Source organism: Triticum aestivum, chromosome 7B (genome assembly GCF_018294505.1).
Source record: "Triticum aestivum cultivar Chinese Spring chromosome 7B, IWGSC CS RefSeq v2.1, whole genome shotgun sequence".
Lineage (NCBI taxonomy): Eukaryota > Viridiplantae > Streptophyta > Magnoliopsida > Poales > Poaceae > Triticum > Triticum aestivum.
Genome location: NC_057813.1, coordinates 754179921 through 754200046, shown reverse-complemented (window position 1 = coordinate 754200046; position 20126 = coordinate 754179921). Strand labels below are relative to the sequence as shown.

Below are 20126 nucleotides of genomic sequence, written 5' to 3'. Positions count from 1 at the left end.
TCTCAACGGATTTAGATGGTGCCCTATTTAACGTGAATGCAGCTGTCTCTAATGCATAACCCCAAAACGATAGTGGTAGATCGGTAAGAGACATCATAGATCGCACCATATCTAATAAAGTACGGTTATGACGTTCGGACACACCATTACACTGTGGTGTTCCAGGTGGCGTGAGTAGTGAAACTATTTCACATTGTTTTAACTGAAGGCCAAACTCGTAACTCAAATATTTTACCTCTGCGATCATATCGTAGAAACTTTTATTTTCTTGTTACGATGATTCTCCACTTCACTATGAAATTCTTTGAAATTTTCAAATGTTTTAGACTTGTGTTTCATCAAGTAGATATACCCATATCTGCTCAAATCATCTGTGAAGGTGAGAAAATAACGATACCCGCCACGAGCCTTAATACTCATTGGTCTGCATACATCAGTATGTATTATTTCCAACAAGTCAGTAGCTCGTTCCATTGTTCTGGAGAACGGAGTTTTAGTCATCTTGCCCAAAAGGCACGGTTCGTAAGCATCAAATGATTCATAACCAAGTGATTTCGAAAATCCATCTTTCATGGAGGTTCTTCATGCGCTTTACATCGATATGACCCAAACGGCAGTGCCACAAATAAGTTGCACTATCATTATTAACTTTGCATCTTTTGGCATCAATATTGTGAATATGTGTATCACTACGATCGAGAACCAACAAACTATTTTCATTGGGTGTATGACCATTGAAGGTTTTATTCATGTAAACAGAACAACAATTATTCTGACTTTAAATGAATAACCGTATTGCAACAAACATGATCAAATCATATTCATGCTCAACGCAAACGCCAAATAAGATTTATTTAGGTTTAACACTAATTCCGAAAGTATAGGGAGTGTGTAATGATGATCATATCAATCTTGGAACTATTTCCAACACTCATCGTCACTTCCCCTCAACTAGTCTCTGTTTATTATATAACTCCTGTTTCGAGTTACTAATCTTAGCAACTGAACAAGTATCAAATACTCAGGGGCTACTATAAACACTAGTAAGGCACACATCAATAACATGTATATCAAATATACCCTTGTTCACTTTGCCATCCTTCTTATCCACCAAATATTCAGGGCATTTCCGCTTCTAGTGACCATTTCCTTTGCAGTGTAAGCACTCAGTTTCAGGCTTTGGTCCAGCTTTGAGCTTCTTTGCGGGAGTGACAACTTGCTTGTCATTCTATTTGAAGTTCCCTTTCTTTCCCTTTGCCCTATTCTTGAAACTGGTGGTCTTCTCAATCATCAACACTTGATGCTCTTTCTTGATTTCTACCTTCGTTGATTTCAGCATCATGAAGAGCTCGGGAATCATTTTCGTCATCCCTTGCATACTATAGTTCATCACGAAGTTCTAGTAACTTGGTGATGGTGACTAGAGAACTCTGTCAATCACTATCTTATCTGGAAGATTAACTCTCACTTGATTCAAGCGATTGTAGTACCCAGACAATCTGAGCACATGCTCACTAGTTGAGCGATTCTCCTCCATCTTTTAGCTATAGAACTTGTTGGAGACTTCATATCTCTCAACTCGGGTATTTGCTTGAAATATTAACTTCAACTCCTGGAATATCTCATATGGTCCATGACGTTCAAAATGTCTTTGAAGTCCCGATTCTAAGCCGTTTAAGCATGGTGCACTAAACTATCAAGTAGTCATCATATTGAGCTAGCCAAACGTTCATAACGTCTGCATCTACTCCTGCAATAGGTCTGTCACCTAGCGGTGCATTAAGGACATAATTCTTCTGTGCAGCAATGAGGATAAACCTCAGATCACGAATCCAATCCGCATCATTGCTACTAACATCTTTTAACACAATTTTCTCTAGGAACATATCAAAATAAACATATGAAAGCAACAACGCGAGCTATTGATCTACAACATAATTTACAAAATACTACCAGGACTAAGTTCATGATAAATTTAAGTTCAATTAATCATATTACTTAAGAACTCCCACTTAGACAGACGTCTCTCTAGTCATCTAAGTGATCACGTGATCCAAATCAACTAAACCATGTCCGATCATCACGTGAGATGGAGTAGTTTTCAATGGTGAACATCACTATGTTGATCATATCTACTATATGATTCACGTTCAACCTTTCGGTCTCTGTGTTCCGATGCCATATCTGTATATGCTAGGCTCGTCAAGTTTAACCTGAGTATTCCGCGTGTGCAACTGTTTTGCACCCGTTGTATTTGAACGTAGAGCCTATCACACCCGATCATCACGTGGTGTCTCAGCACGAAAAACTTTCGCAACGGTGCATACTCAGGGAGAACACTTCTTGATAATTAGTCAGAGATCATCTTAAAATGCTACCGTCAAACTAAGCAAAATAAGATGTATAAAAGATAAACATCATATGCAATCAAAATATGTGACATGATATGGCCATGATCATCTTGCGCCTTTGATCTCCATCTCCAAAGTACTGTCATGATCTCTATCGTCACCGGCACGACACCATGATCTCCATCATCTTGATCTATATCAATGTGTCGTCACATGGTCGTCTCGCCAACTATTGCTCTTGCAACTATTGCTATCGCATAGCGATAAAGTAAAGCAATTATTTGGCGCTTGCATCTTATGCAATAAAGAGACAACCATAAGGCTTCTGCCAGTTGCCGATAACTTCAACAAAACATGATCATCTCATACAATAAAATATAGCATCACGTCTTGACCATATCACATCACAACATGCCCTGCAAAAACAAGTTAGACGTCCTCTACTTTGTTGTTGCAAGTTTTACGTGACTGCTACGGGCTTATCAAGAACCGTTATTACCTACGCATCAAAACCACAACGATAGTTTGTCAAGTTGGTGTTGTTTTAACCTTCGCAAGGACCGTGCGTAGCCACGCTCGGTTCAACTAAAGTTGGAGAAACTGACACCCGCACGCTACTTGTGTGCAAAGCACGTCGGTAGAACCAGTCTCACGTAAGCGTACGCGTAATGTCGGTCCGGGCCACTTCATCCAATAATACCGCCGAACCAAAGTATGACATGCTGGTAAGCAGTATGACTTGTATCGCCCACAACTCACTTATGTTCTACTCGTGCATATAACATCAACGCATAAAACCTAGGCTCGGATGCCACTGTTGGGGAACGTAGTAATTTCAAAAAAATTCCTACGCACACGCAAGATCATGGTGATGCATAGCAACGAGAGGGGAGAGTGTTGTCCACGTACCCTCGTAGACCGATAGCGGAAGCGTTATGACAACGCGGTTGATGTAGTCGTACGTCTTCACGATCCGACCGATCCAAGTACCGAACGTACGGCACCTCCGAGTTCAGCACACGTTCAGCTCGATGACGATCCCCGGACTCCGATCCAGCAAAGTGTCGGGGATGAGTTACGCCAGCACGACGGCGTGGTGACGATCTTGATGTTCTACCATCGCAGGGTATCGCCTAAGCACTGCTACAATATTATCGAGGTGGACTATGGTGGATGGGGGCACCGCACACGACTAAGGAACGATCACGAAGATCAACTTGTGTGTCTATGGGGTGCCCCCTGCCCCCGTATATAAAGGAGCAAGGGGGAGGCGGCCGGCCAAGGAGGAGGGTGCGCCAAGGGGGGAGTCCTACTCCCACCGGGAGTAGGACTCCTCCTTTCCTTGTTGGAGTAGGAGAGAAAGAAAGAGGGGGAGAGGGAGAAGGAAAAGGGGGCTGCACCCCTTGTCCAATTTGGACCAGAGGGGGGGCGCAGGCCTCCTTCCTTTTGGCCTCTCTCCTCTATTCCTGTATGGCCCAATAAGGCCCATATACTCCCCGGCGAATTCCCGTAACTCTCCGGTACTCCGAAAAATACCCGAATCACTCGGAACCTTTCCGAAGTACGAATATAGTCGTCCAATATATCGATCTTTACGTCTCGACGATTTCGAGACTCCTCGTCATGTCCTCGATCTCATCCGGGACTCCGAACTCTTTCGGTACATCAAAACTCATAAACTCATAATATAACTGTCATCGAAACCTTAAGCGTGCGGACCCTACGGGTTCGAGAACAATGTAGACATGACCGAGACACGTCTCCGGTCAATAACCAATAGCGGAACCTGGATGCTCATATTGGCTCCCACATATTCTACGAAGATCTTTATCGGTCAAACCGCATAACAACATACGTTGTTCCCTTTGTCATCGGTATGTTACTTGCCCGAGATTTGATCGTCGGTATCTCAATACCTAGTTCAATCTCGTTACCCGCAAGTCTCTTTACTCGTTCCGTAATACATCATCCCGCAACTAACTCATTAGTTGCAATGCTTGCAAGGCTTAAGCGATGTGCATTACCGAGAGGGCCCAGAGATACCTCTCCGACAATCGGAGTGACAAATCCTAATCTCGAAATACGCCAACCCAACATCTACCTTCGGAGACACCTGTAGAGCTCCTTTATAATCACCCAATTACGTTGTGACGTTTGGTAGCACACAAAGTGTTCCTCCGGTAAACGGGAGTTGTATAATCTCATAGTCATAGGAACATGTATAAGTCATGAAGAAAGCAATAGCAACATACTAAACAATCGGGTGCTAAGCTAACGGAATGGGTCATGTCAATCACATCATTCTCCTAATGATGTGATCCCGTTATTCAAATAACAACTCTTTATCCATGGTTAGGAAACATAACCATCTTTGATTAACGAGCTAGTCAAGTAGAGGCATACTAGTGACACTCTGTTAGTCTATGTATTCACACATATATTATGTTTCCGGTTAATACAATTCTAGCATGAATAATAAACATTTATCATGAAATAAGGAAATAAATAATAACTTTATTATTGCCTCTAGGGCATATTTCCTTCAGTCTCCCACTTGCACTAGAGTCAATAATCTAGTTCACATCGCCATGTGATTTAACACCAACATTGATATCTGTATATGATTGACACCCATAGTTCACATCGTCATGTGACCAACACCCAAAGGGTTTACTAGAGTCAATAATCTAGTTCACCTCGCTTATGTGATTAACATCCAAAGAGTACTAAGGTGTGATCATGTTTTGCTCGTGAGAGAAGCTTAATCAATAAGGAAATAAACAACGAAGACGTCGCCGCCGCCCGCTCCGGAAACATCTGGAGCTTAGGTTTTCACCCGGAGAGTCCAAGCCCCACGTAGAAGAAGATGAGTTCCACAACGACGCCTCCAAGGAGGGAAACGACGCCGGAGAGCGCTGCCGTCGACGGCACCGACAAAGTCGGGTCAAGGCTTTCGCCCGGAACACACACATCCCTATGGAGGCCTGCAGATCTGATCCACCCAAAAGCGCGGAGATCGTTGGAGCCATTCCTGTTACGCCTTGCACTCTCCAACGCCAACCACCAAGCTTCACCGCGCAGCACCCACAGCAGCAGCACCTCAAGCTGCGACTGAGATGCGAGCGCACATGTCACCATGACCAAAACGCCATGGCTCCCAGCCCGGGGCCGCCGCCCCAGCTTCCTCCTCGCCCTTGCCCGCACATGCCCAGATCAGGCGAACTCGCGGCAAGGAGCAGAGCACCCAAGCAGCAGAGCACCGCCCGAGCCCCTTGAAGACGACCTCACACGCAGCACACCACACCCCAGCCACGGCCAGAGTACATCTCCGAGCACCTCCAGCAGGCCCACGCGCTCATGCAACACGCTGCTCGCAGACGCCACCACTTGCCCGTCGCCGCTGACCTGCAGAGCCGCCCCGCGCCTGACCATAGCGGGCCGCACGCCGGCTCCCCGGCCAGATCCACGCAACCCCCACCACCTAGCAGGGCCGGGCCCATAGTTGTACAAATTGTGCAGCCCGCACAGGGCCCATAAGTTTTGGGGGCCCCAAAATTTTTATAGGCCAGTGTATTTATTTTTCATGGGATGGGCACAGACAGGGCCGCGCGTGAGTAAGCCTCGACCGTCCCAGGCCGGCTGCTCGGTCGTTTTTTGTTCGATGCCTCGATGGCAGGACACAGGTTGACTCGATGGGAAAGGAAACGGAACGGCGAAGCGAACACATCCAGATCAAGTCCCAGATCTCCCTCGACGGCAGGAGGCAGGGATTGATCGCATCCAGATCATTGGAAACCGAACTCCCACGATGGCAGGAGGAAGGGGTCGATCGCATCCAGAGGAGACCGAATGGCGCGGGATCTTTGTTCGCATATAGACGACGGGCGACACGGCAACAGGTACAGGAATTACACCCCTCATTGACTCGCATCCATGATCCATTGATTATTCCTCTTGTAGTCGCGTGATCTCAGGTTCTCGGAGAGGAATTTTCGATGATATGCCCCATGTCTTGAGAGTATTAGTGTTATCTGCTAGCTAGCTATTGTGAGTTATCATTCTAGTTATTGTGATTCGATGATATACCTATTGTGATTCTAGCTATCTGCTAGCTAGCTATTGTGTTATGAATATGGTATGTACCTAGTTATTGTGATTCGGCCGGGTTCTCAGGGAGGAAAATTGCTTCTTATATACGGTATATACGTTGGAGGACAGCCCTCATTGTACTCCTAATTCTACTCCTAATTCCTATTTCCAAATATTGACGCATAATCTCCAATTGATACCTGCTGCCGTATGAATAGGTATGATTTTTTATATATCCAATTGTTACCTAAGACATTATATCATATACATTATAATTGCTCATTAGTTCATTTTAGTGAGATATATAGGGCCCCATTTTTTAATTTGGCACAGGGCCCCCAATTTTACCGGCCCGGCCCTGCACCTAGCGCCGTTTCCCCATCACGTCCTAATCTTGTAGCGAAGTGAGTAATTTTTCCAAGCTGTGAACCTGTCAGTTCATCTAACTGTCCCATTGTAACCTTGTCATGTTGGTCTCTGTTCATCAGAATACGCATTATTGAAAAATTATGTATGTTGTTCCTAGGTTTGATGATATATAAGATGGTTTTCTGGTGGGATATGCATGCCGGTAAAAGCTGTGGTGTTCGACTAGGCCAGTGGCGTAAGGAGTTTCTCCCGAAGAATTTCGATGCTCGCCATGGATATTCAGGCTGATTTACTCTTTCAGATTGGTAAGCTGCATTGGTTTTTCTTGATGGTTATTGCTTTTCATGTGTTGGAAATTTTAGCTGATACTGTGATTTGTAAGGCCTTTACACAAAAATTTCTGGCTAATCGATAGTAACTGCATACACCTGAATACCTAGATTCAGAAACTATACATTTGATCATGTTTGATGTCGCACATTTTAGGATTTTGTTTTATGTTGTTTTTTCAATTTTTTGTTTACCCGGATGTGGGTACACCTGGGAGTAATTTTTTGTATGTTTTATTGTTGGTCATCTTGGATTGCTACTCGGATAACTTCCACGTGAATCCCGATCTATGACTTGCCCAATAATGTGTCGAGATGTATCATACTGTCTGTTCAACTCTTTTGGAAGTGAAGTCAGGGTGAGATGAAAAGACAGCTGAAAAGGGAAATTTGGAGTGGAGAGAAGCCAAGCTTGAGATTAAGATCCCAATGACATGGAGCTGGTAGCCTGCATCGCTGCTGGTGACCCAGGGTTGCCGCCCATGCTTACCCAGTACGTGGTGATAACCGTATAGTACACCTGAAGAACGCCGAGATTAGAGACGAACACATGCATCCACACGAATGCCGTTAGTCGGCGACGTGCTTATTCAGACCGTGTGGTAGTTGATTTATCATACTAGATCAGGCGACACCTAGTGAGGAAAAGTAAAAATAAAATAAAAAACAACGAACGGGGCATTCCGAGAATTGAACTCGGGACCTCTCGCACCCAAAGCGAGAATCCTACCACTAGACCAAATGCCCTTTAATACTGTTGTATATTTATAAAACGATAAATATATTTCCTGATGAATTTGATGATATACATCGGGGTCAAAGAAGTCCTTGTAGCGATCAGCAAGGCCCCTATCCTAACGCTGATTCAAGACTTGATATCCCGGTTTTGGACCTTGAAGTTGTGAGCATGCTCCTCCGGATTCTCCGTTTCTCCATGAACTCGGCGCAGATGTACCCCTCGGCTAAATCCATCATATTTAATCCAAGTAAACAACAAAAAGGTAAAAAATGCGTATGGCATTTGACCTAACTTAGGCAGTGGGCGTATCCGAGAATGACGGTTGGGTGGAGTGTTGGAGGTTCGGCAAGGCCCGGGCTTCATGGGGAAGGGGGTTGTGGCGAGCTCCAGGAGCGGGAACAGAGCAGAGGAGGAGGGCAACATCTGGGAAAAGGGGGAGGGGGTTGTGATGGGTCCGGGCTGTCAGAGTCCTACATGGTGGACACCCGGACTCTCCTACTCTGCCTCCTTGATTTGGAACCGATCTGGGCGATTTCGTAGTACTAGCCGTGTCTACCTGAAAGTAGGAATTCACGTTGGATGCTTAAAAGTGCCCGGATCATCCGATCCGGACATTTGAACACAAAGTAGGGGCGTGCTTTGTAGATGCCCTTAGAAATAAGGTGAAAATAGAGTTAATATCACCATAAATACATGAACTTGCATAGCGATAACATATCCATACAAAAAATTGAAAAAACATGAAAACTAGTGACTTAAGTTTTGATTCGGTAACACTTTGATACAAGACGTTGATCAGCTCCAGATCGGCACCAAGTCATCAAGTGGCCCGCACCTGTGTTAATTATTTTTGCACAATGCCCCCTGGCGTTATTATGTAGATGCATTAGAAGGTCCTGTGTTTTCCATTCCCCATTCCTTAGTCCAAATCCCTAACACCAAGCCTGAACCTACACTCCCACTGCTCGAGGGCTCCCTGTGGCCGCGCACTTCGGCATCACATGCCTCCGGCGTTGTGAAGGAGGGCGGTTGCCGTGGCATTGGTACATCGGCCGTGGGAGGTAGAGCCGGTCTCGCTTGCGGCGGCGACATGGGCGGCGGCCGTAGCGTTGGGACATCTTCCACACGAGGCAGAGGCGGTCTCAGTGGCAGCGGGACATCGTCCGCGCGACGTAGAGGCGGTATCGCTGGCAACATCAGCGGCTGGAGGAACGACTGCGAACAGTGGGTGGTCACCGGCGTTGCGTGATGCTGAATGCATGTACTGTTGAAATATGCTAAAGAATTATGATAGAATTTGTACTGCATGCTGACAGTCCTATGTGATGTTGAAAACTTGTCTGATTGGTTAATGTAGCGTTTTATGCTTCAATGCGTGCCTCATCTTTGTCTGCAAGTTTGCACAGAAAAATCTTTGTATTTGTGATTCAAACTTGCACCGAAAAATCATTGTATTTGTGGTTAAAACTTGCACTGAAAATTATTTGTATTGTCCGGCAGGAGCTAGCCTCTCCGTTGTTTGTCGCTGCCTCAACCTCGGCGCGTGGCCGACTCCTTGCAACGACGAACATATGCGGCATTCATGTCAATCGCACTTGCAGTGCTCTTGTGGTGCTCAAAATGTATGTTTGCCTGCGGATGAAACATTTTCAGTTTTTCATCACAGAGATCATCGTGTCCATCCTCCACATCATAATCACATTCATAAAATTCAGAGTCAGTCTGTTCAACATCTCCCTCTGCTTCACTATCTTCTCCCTCTGCTTCATGTGCTTGCTCCACTTCCTCTGGTTCTGCTTGCTCTTGCTCTGGATGTTGTGCTTGCTCTTCAATATTTGCTGCAGCATTGATCCTTGAAGTTCCTTCTCCCCATCTAGCTCTTGTTGGCAATTCTATTACCATATCATACCATATGTGATCTTTCTCATCCACAAGCAAATATAGTGTCTTGTGTTCTCTACTTGCATTGTTCATTGCAGCAATTACTTCGTCATTATCCACACAAACCATACCATCCAAAATTGACTTGTTCTCAGGCAAGCACCAGTACACATGAATCTTAGGATTTGAAGTATCATACCCAATGTTCTCCAACTAATCCTTCATAACTTGTGTTGACCAACTATCAGGATGACATTAATCGTACACATCATGTGTGCGTCCAACATATTGCCTATTAGCACCCAGTCCACAGAGAAGTCCATTGTGTTCAAAATCTACTGGGAACATAGGTGTAATTTCCCCTGAAGTAACTGCAAAAAAAAGGGATGTTTACATTAAATTTGCGCATGAAAAGCCTCTGTTTGGTGCAGTACATAGTTAGAATTGCAGTAACAAGATACAGCAAAAGACACTGTTTGTTGTAGTACATAGTAAAAATTACAAAATAATTTAGTCACTTCTGGCATGTACAAAATAATGTAGACACTGTTCATAATTTACGACTTCTTGACTTACTTCTATTTACTTTTCCTTTGGCAAATCAGCATTGCAGAACGACTAGTTCATGGATTACATGACATTTTCTGATGTCTAGATTTGTTATCCGTTAAAATAGGTGTCTAGACCTCCCAATTTGCAGACACTTGATGGAAGAAACACCCAGGTCGAGTTGATTCATTAGGATTTTTGGAAGGTCAAGACATTGAGACATGTGCTCGCAAAGAGTCTCACACTTGCAACAACAATGTCGATACCAACTGGTGTGGAAGAAGAAGATGAGGCTTGTGGCAAGGTACAGACGCTCCACGGCGTAAAGCCCCCCACCCCGAGATTAGAAGGAGGGTGGAGCTTAGCGAACTGTCCATTGGGTAGGATGACAAACCTATGGTCGCTGGAGATGCATGGTTTCTTGTATGTGACATGGAGGGCTAACCATTGGATCTGCTCTCCTGAACATGCATCTCCTTGGCCACCTAAAACTGCAAGGTGATGGGACCCCCTCATGTGTCTTCACCGAGCCAGGCCTTCGACATCTCGAGACCATTGTGCTCAATGGAATTGTCAAGTGGGACGACATCGACTACCTGGTGGTCCAAGCCATCAGACGATCAGAGACTGGTCGAGCAAGATATTGGTCCAAGAAGGAAATTGAATGAACCAGGTCCTTAACAATTGATTTTGTGTTTTCTTGAAATCAAGGGTGAAAAGACTTGTACTCACGGACCCGCACGCTCCGCATGACAGTCATCACGCCTCCCCGCAGTTGCCATGGTCCGCACCCTCTTCCATGTTCGTTTAACTATAGTTGCCATGTTACTGAACTACAGTTGCCATGTCTGACAACTACAATTGCCATGGTTGCTCAACTGGAGTTGTCATCTCAGATCAAGTGCCAGATGCCATTTTTGGACAACTGCAGCTGTTGCCATGTATGGTCTAGTCTACTACAATTGCATGATTTGAAAAACTTTAGGGGTTACCACCTACTAACACTAGGCAGTTGCCATGTATGGTCTGGTTTACAACAGTTGCCCAGTGGCGGCGCCAGGAAATGAAGGCTGGGTATTCATCCAAAAAGAATTTGGTTCTAAATGTAGTATATGAACCAAACAACATGACACTAGCAATATATGAACAAAACAACACTAGCATAACGGTAATAGAAATATTTCAATGTATCAGACCATAACAACATGAATACATAAGTACCTTTTGATTGATAAAGTGATGATATCCTTCTTACAATATAACTTTGCGGTCGCCTTTTTGGAAAAGATTGATGACATCCTCATCCTTCACTTGATCGAAAAATTCTCTCTCAACAAATGTAACCAAGCAATTGTTCAAATATTCATCACCCATTTTGTTCCTTAGCTTATTCTTCACATGGCTCATTGAAGAGAATACCCTTTCAACACTAGCGGTAGCTACTAGCAGAATCAATACAAACTTAAGAAGCTTGTAAACAATATGATATTGTTCATGCTTGTTTGTCTCAACAAGCATAACTGAAAGCTGACACAGATTTTTTAGATTTTAAAACCTTTCATCTCTACGCACATTAGTAACATACATGTTTAGTTGCCATGGAAGTCTTGCCAGTTCATCACTTGTAAAATCAGAAGCATAAAACTTTGTAGCAAGCCTAACCAACTTTTCTTGGTCATAAGCAGCAAATAGATGAAGTGGACAAAATGCTGCCATGCAAGAAAGTAGCTCCGTGTTTACCTCATCGAATCTGCCATTCAGCTCACTGATTTGCCTATCAGTGACACCCACAAACATATCAACCTTGAAGCGCTGGTAATTGTTCACACCATTACATAAACCCCTTCTAGGGCGGCCAACGGGAAAGTAAGGACCCTCCATATCAACAACTTTGATCTTATGCTTTGTACAAAAAGATGTGACCTTTGTGAGAAAATCATCCCATCCAGCATCGGTCCTCAAAGCCTCCAAGTAATACTTTGTGTCACCAACAAGCTCAATAGCATGAACAATATCTTCGTCTTGCTTTTGCAAAGCTCTGCACAACTCATCTGTGTATCCAAATATTTCTTGCATCAAGTGTGCCATGAAAACAAACTCAAATGATCGAAATATTTTCTCTATGGATAGAGCTGCTTGTGCCTCCGCACCATGGTACTCATCTCCAATCTTGCGAAGGACTCGTCGTAGTGTACCATACATAGAGATGACACAGTTCACAGTTTTGAAGTGAGAGCTCCAACGTGTATCACATGGTCTTCCCAAACCCATTTCCTGATTCAGCCCACTCCATGTTTCTACTTCTTCCAATTCCAATGCATCAATGAGTTCTTCAGCTTGAGCTATCCGAAGCATTCTCATCTTTTTACAAGACATGCCAAGAGCATTTAACAAGTGTGCAAGCTGCTGAAAGAACCAAGTACAATCACCACTCTCCTTAGCAATAGCAACAATAGTTAACTGTAGTTGATGGGCAAAACAATGAACATAGTAGGCAGAAGGGGACTCATCCATAATCAGTTTTTTCAGGCCATTAGCATTACCTCTCATGCTACTAGCTCCATCATATCCTTGCCCACGAACCATTGCAAAGGTCAAATTGTAGTCCAAAAGCATTTTCTGAATTGCAGCTTTTAGTGTCAAAGAGGTAGTATCTTCAACATGAGAAAGACCAAGAAATCTTACAACCGGCCTTCCTTTCTTATCAACATAACGCAAGCAAACAACCAACTGTTCATTCTGATAAACATCACTAGACTCATCTGCAAGTATTGCAAAATGACCACCATCAAGTTCCTCAATGACTAGTTTAGTAGTCTCTTGTGCACAACATTTTATCACCTCTTGTTGTATATCATGGTGAGTCATCCTGCAGTTCCGTGGAGCATTCTTGAGAACAACCCTGTCAACCTCTTCAAAATTTCCTACTAGCCAATTTAGAAGCTCAAGGAAATTTCCTTTATTTAGTGAGTCTTCACTTTCATCATGTCCTCTAAATGCCAAGCCTTGGCGCAACATAAATCTCACACACTTGAGTGTCCATGTCAAACGTTGTTTATACAAAGCCTTGTATTGTGAGGTGTTTGAAGCAATAGACTCCCGAATTGATGTTTGTGGTGTAGTGAACCTATCATACTTCTCTTGAGCTTCAGCATGAGCACTACAAACCTCACCTTCATGTTTCTTCAATCTCGACTTCATGTTCCAGTTATTAAATCCCTTCTTCACAAAAGCATCTCCACCGGGACATCTTGTTTTATCCTTGAACAAATAGCAAACGAAGCAGAAAGCGGCTTCTTTGTCCACACTATACTCAAGCCACTTGTAATCCTTAAACCAAGAAGGAGAAAAGCGACGCTGTAATCCACTTATATCTCTATACTCAAAATTATGTTTCTTTGGTTGACATGCCCCCAACTCGATGTATCTCCTTCTGACTTTATCCTGGTCATTGATATTGTACCTAGAGATGGGGATCTGTTTCCCAGGATCAGACTCAAGTGCTTCCAAATCTACTTCAAACTGAACTTCATCATTTGCTTCATCATCTTCTACAATTGGGGTTGGGGAGCCAGCTGCACTCTCAGGTTCTGTGTGTCCATCATCAGGTTCATGTGCTTGCACAAGTGCCAGTTGCAGATTGCTCTCAATAGTAGGAGGAATGATACTGCTCTCAACTTCAACATCAAGAGGATTTGGTGTAGATGTCGAAGTTCTTTTATTTGCCTTGGAAGCTCTTTCCCACAATGCAACAATGCTAACACCCTTCTTCTTCATCTGTGATACAAGATCAGAAAAAATAGATCAGCAATCTAGTAATCTGCTAAGTTGGTCGTTCTAGCAAACTGGTTCAGGTGCATACATGTACTAGCAAATAGCAACCTAGTCGTTCTAGTGCATACATGTACTAGCAAATAGCAACCTGGTTGTTCCACCAAACTACAAATATGCAAGTAAGAACTATGTATTGTGTATTTCTGTTGTCAGTCTTATTTTTCGTAGAGGAATAACTGCTCAATTTACCATGTGAAATATGATCCAGAATAGTTGTGTAGCACCGAGACAGTAACCGGGAACATATATGCACTAGAAAACATCTCCCATCCAGCTGCTCCCATCCTCGACTCATTAGTTTAGTTCAAGAGCAGAAACTACTCGATTCGAGGAAAAAAGAAAAGAAGAACCTACTCATGAGCTGACTAAATCTGAATTCTAAAACACTAGAACTAGGAGCAGCACTGACTAGGAGAAGAGGAGAATAGAACCTGGTCCGCATGTCGCCCGTTCAGCGGCTCCGCTTGCTGCGCTGCTGCCTGCGGTCGGTACTGGCCGCCGCCGCCGCAGCAGCAGGCGCTAAATAGACATATAATTTTTTAGGCCAAATCTTGGGTATTCACATGAATACACGTGAATATACCTGGCGCCGCCGATGCAGTTGCCATGATTTGAAAACCTTAAGAGTTGCCACCTACTAACACTAGGCAGTTGCCGTGCAGCGCTACAAAAAGACATGACAAAACAAACATGTTCGGGTAAAAGGAGAGTTGCCATCTGCTTACAAGAACACTTGGGCAGTTGCCGTGTACCCTGCAAAGCACATGGCAACTGACATGTTCGGGTAAAAAAAAGAGTTGCCATCTGCTTACAAGCACACTAAGACAGTTGCCATGTACACTGCAAAACACATAGCAACTGGCAGCTTGGGTGTGTGAGAGGAGACGGGCGGGTGGGCGAGATGGCAAATGCCAACACACCAGCCCTTGTGCATGAGTGAAAACTAACGTGTGGACGAACTGCTAAACGCCCACACACCAGCCCCTCCGTGTGGTGAAACGGACGTGTGGGCGACCGGATGAAAGCCCACACAGCAGCCCAGTTCTACGTGGCACCACAAACATGTCAAGATTCGTGCACCCACAAAAGGACGCGGATCCACGCGTGTGGGCGAGATGCAAACACCTACACGAGTGGGCGTTAATGTTTCCGTAGATCTTTTGAGTTCAGAAATTTGACTTTTTATCTTTTTTCACGTCTTTCTCTTCGGTTTAGACAACCACGTCGCTGTGTAATGAGACTGTCCAAGCCATCTATCTGCTGCCTGGCAGGTGCACGCCAAGGCGGGCAATATGGAGCTAGTATGATATGCAATTGGCACAAAGGTGATCGATTGGGAGAGGAACCATGATGCTGACAGGACGTCCGGTCCATGGAGAATGATGACGTCAGAGCTGTACCTCTGGGTCAACCTTCTGTTCCCGATGGTTCCCTTCTTCACCATCACCATGAACTCCCCGTCATCGATTCAAATCGACCATCCTAATCAAATTCATTATATATCAAGAACATGATCAATTTGTAGCCGACTCAAATGTAATGAAATCTCCTGACGATCTTCTTTTCAGATTCCAAACTAAGGTGCGCCTCTATGTTCACCAGCTCGGAGGGCAGCCCCATTGCTTGGAGTTGAATAAGAACCCGACCTCTGCATACAAGATAGTATAACTATGACTGGAGAATATATCTCGACAACAAAAGACATTAAAAAATCACTTATAAAAAGGTAAAACTTTGAGATACACCAAAAGACTAAATGCCGAGATGTATAAATAACAAAAGGACAAATAGAGAAAAAACAGCCAAGATTTATTTTTTGATATATCAATACCTATTACTTGGTCTAAATGATGCTAATGTTAGTTAGGTTGTCTTAGAACCTCAAAAGTTAGGCCACACTTCGAATTTATTTATAGACAGCTGCATGATTTCAAAATTAAGTGATTTCCATTTTCAACAACACAAGTAGGGTGATCGACGATTGACATGTCAAACATTGAGCAATGAGAGACATTCCAAAATTGATATCACACCAAAGACGAGAACTTGAAGTTTTACCATGCATATTAACCATGTATTACAACAAAACGTAATGTTTGCCTTCTCTACATCACTACCAAACTCGTGTCTTGATTTACAAATTATCTTCACATTTTCCTCCTTGGTCATGTCATTGATGAAAAAAAAATACCAAGTAGTTCTCAGCATGATCAACTTCACAAGCTCTACAAATTATTTCGTCCAATCCTAGTCTTCTCCAAACCTCCTTAGCTTTCTGGCACTGAAACAACAAATGCTTCTATCTTCTAGACCAGAGGAACAAGATACATCAAATGGTGAGACCTTCATGTCTCTATTGGCAAGGGTAACACGACATGGGAGAGTGCCATGCAACGTCCGCCAAATAATTTTTTTAACCTTTGTCAGTCATGATAATTTCCAAATATTACGCCAAATGGGATAAAAGTTGGTTCGACCCATTCCGTTAGTATGACAGGATTTCCTTCCATGTTAGGGATCCCACTCAATGACTCGCAAAAAAAAGGTATCCCACTCGACGAAGTAGGTGGATCGGCTAGAAAAAAAAAACCACTATTGGTGAAGGTCCAGGCAACAAAAGTTGTGATGTCATACTGTGCATCAATGGGCCACAAAGTCTGAATAACAAGGTCTTCATCCCAGTTGTTAGACGAGGGATCAATGAAATCCGACACCTTAAACAGGAAATGATCCCCTTTTGGGGTGCTGACTTTTCTTGTAGCACAATTAGGAGTCACGGCATCTTCCCAAATATTAATAGAATGTCCATTTCCAACACGCAAAATATAACCATTCTCCATAGTATTAACGCCCACCATGAAAATATTTAGATCTCTTGTTAAGCTTTGCATTCAGTAAATCTCCACCAGAAAAATATTTAGCCCTCAAGACCCTGGCACATAAAGTATCCAGGTTCTCAAGAAGATGCCTAGCCTGCTTAGCCAGCATCGCCAAGTAAAACAATGAATATCACAAAAATCCATACCACCTTGGTTTTTTTGGACACACATTTTCCACCAAGCCATCCGATGCGTCCTCCTCTGGTTGTTGTCGACACCCCACCAAAATTGTGAGATCGTGTCAGTTATTCCATAAAAAAGTAAGAAAACTTCCTTTCCCCCTTAGAATAAACATCTCATAGGTAGGGATGGCTTGAACAATATACTTGAGGAGAACTTCCTTTCCTCCTATGATAATTTTTTCCTTCCACCCGCTGATTTTTATGACAATACAATCGATCAAATACTGAAAACAATCAGACTTATCCAAACCCACATTGGCTTATAGACCAAAATACTTGTCATTGAGAGCCTCTATCAAGATATTCAAAATTGAGCAAATTTGTTCTCTGGTGCGCAGTCTCGTATTTGGACAAAAAATATGCTAGAGTTTTCAACGCTCGCCATTTATCCCGAGGTGACACAATACAAAGCAGACATTGATTTCAGAGCCTCCTCATGGTGAAGGTTCACTTTCATGAGGATCCACGAGTCATCGGTAAAAATAAGATTGGTAATAGGGGGAGCCTCTCTACAAACCTTAATACCAGAAGAAATATTTCCATTATACTCGGCATGCGCCAAAAGAGCAGTAAGATCCTTTGTACAAAAAAAAGAAAAGATAAGGGTACGTATAGAGGATCTCCTTGTCTTAAGCCTCTTGTAATTGAAACTCTCACTTTCTTCATCATTATTTGAGACCCTGTAATCGACAGTGGAAACACATTGCATAATAAGACTTGCCCATCTCTCCTGAAAACAAAGTTTCAAGACCTAAGCTAACATCTCTCATGTATACTTTTCTTTTTAGTTTCTATTTATTTCAGCCCAAAAAGTTTTTTGTTGCCTTTTCAACATGAGGGGCAAAATTGTCTTTTATTTTCTTGCTTGGCATTGTTAGTGAGTAAAATTGACAAAAATGTCATATAAGGAAAACAATTTAGCGTTAGTGTCAAATAGGAAAGAAAATATTACTTCGGGCCAAATAGGGAGGTAGATTGTAAGAAAGGGTCAAATAAGGAATTTTCTAAAAAAGAAATGGCTTTGTAAATCTCACTCTCCCACTAACTAGTCGCTCCCCCGCAGAAGATTTATCCCCAATCGTAACCCTAGATCCCCTTTCTCCACCAGGGTAGCCATGGCTCTGCCTATGACGGTCTCCATCCCCCTCCCAGATGAGCTCCTGGAGGAGATCTTCCTCCGCCTGCCCACCCTAGACACGCTCGCATGCGCCTCCGCCACCTGCACCTCCTTCTGTCGTGTCATCAAAGGGCGCGCCTTCCGCCGCCGCTTCCGCGCGTTGCATCGGCCTTCCCTCCTCGGCTTCATGGACGCGGCCAGATTCCAGCCCGCCCAGGCGCCGCACCCCTCCGCCCCGCTGGCCGCCGCCCTCGGTCCGTGCGGCGCGGATTTCTCCTTCGTCCCGACCGTTGTTTCTTCCTCATCCTACATCCCGCCCGAGGAGGAAGGCCCCCGTTGGCGTCCTCATGACGCCCGCGATGGTCGTGTCCTCCTCGATTGGATCTCGCTCCAACCACGCGTCGTCAAGAACTGGAGCTACTCTGGAAAAGGCTCCGAAGTAAGCATCCTCATGGACAGGAGGGAGCTCGTTGACTTCTTCGATGATGGTCGCCACCTCACTTGGACCAAACGGGAGCGGTGCAACGCCGCCGACTTTCACCTTGCTGTCTGTGACCCCCTGTCCAAGAGATACATGTTGCTTCCAACCATACCTGAGGACCTCGCCGCTCAGCCACAGGATCGCCTTTGGGAATTTGAGCCCGTACTTGCTCCAAATACCAGCGATGAGAGCGAGGAGAATCCCTTCAAGGTGATATGCATAGCAAGGTACCTGAAAAAGCTTGTCCTCTTTGTCATCCAGTCCACAACTATGCAATGGTGTATGGTCGAGTCCCCTGTCCTCCCTTCTTTGGACGACATGTCCTTTTTTGACTGTGTACGCGGCTGCTTCTGCTGGACACAGTGTTGGTTTTGGAGTGACAATTTGATAGTGCTTGACACATGCACTTTGAGGTTTTCAATAGTCAATTTTTTCACCGGCTACCATCTGCAGCTCAGAGATACTTACCCGGGCTTTCTTCGTCGGCGCCCGAATGCAGTTGTTGTGGGTAGGGAAGGAGCCATTGAGATGTTTTCTCTTGTTGGTCAACATGGGTCATTTGCTCTCCATCATACCTCTCTACAGGATAATTTGCATGAATGGAAGCTTGAGAAGATTGTACAGCTACCTGGGCAGTATCAGGAGTATTCTATTTCCACAGTGGGTGCAGCCGAGGGATTCTTGTTCTTCCAGGGCGCTCCGCTTGGCATTGAGTTTCAGAATGTTGATTGTTACTTAATGGATGTCAAAACTTATGAAATTACCAAGATCTATACAAAGATGGGGAATTTCTTTGATCGTAAACGTGCCATTCCTTACTTTAGCTTCCCAAGGCTGTTATCAGAACCAACTATTTGATCAACTGGTAAGCATAATCATATTATTTTTTGTTGTCATTGGATGCACAATTTTCTTGTTCTCCTCACATGGTTATGAATAGACCTAGTCATTGTTCTATTAAGCTCGATTGCCTTGTCAAACTAGCTAGGAGATGTAGCCAATTCATGCTTTGATTTTGCACATATATTTAACAATTATATCTTAGGAGTTCCTTTGTTAGTAAAAAAATACATACTAGTTTGGAAAGATAAATTTTTTGCTCCATCTTAGGAGTGAAAATGGCTTCGCTCGCATCGTCATATGGTACATCTTTAGTCAAACTTTACACTTACACAAGAATGTTACATAGCATGTAAGTTAAAAGCTCTTAGTCGTCTATTTACGATTATTTATCTTGTTCTGTTTCCAAGACCAGATAGGGTTCACTTGTTATGATCTGCAAATGTTTAGGTATATTGCTTCCAAACTGCAATTAAATGGGTCTGG

The 20126-nt window shown here is 43.8% G+C and overlaps 1 protein-coding gene and 1 non-coding gene across 2 annotated transcripts in view; one reads left to right on the top strand and one right to left on the bottom strand.

The window, feature by feature from the left end:
• Positions 1-7813: 7813 nt before the first annotated feature.
• Positions 7814-7885, bottom strand: TRNAP-UGG (transfer RNA proline (anticodon UGG)). Its single transcript has one exon. It is a non-coding gene; the product is annotated as a tRNA-Pro (tRNA).
• Positions 7886-18317: 10432 nt separating this feature from the next.
• The window catches only part of LOC123155628 (uncharacterized), a 2359-nt gene continuing 550 nt past the window's right edge, over positions 18318-20126 (top strand). The window contains exon 1 of the mRNA XM_044573772.1: positions 18318-19665. Within this exon, the coding sequence (XP_044429707.1) occupies positions 18318-19658 (1341 nt within the window). The 3' untranslated portion in view covers positions 19659-19665. The remainder of the gene's footprint in view (positions 19666-20126) is intronic.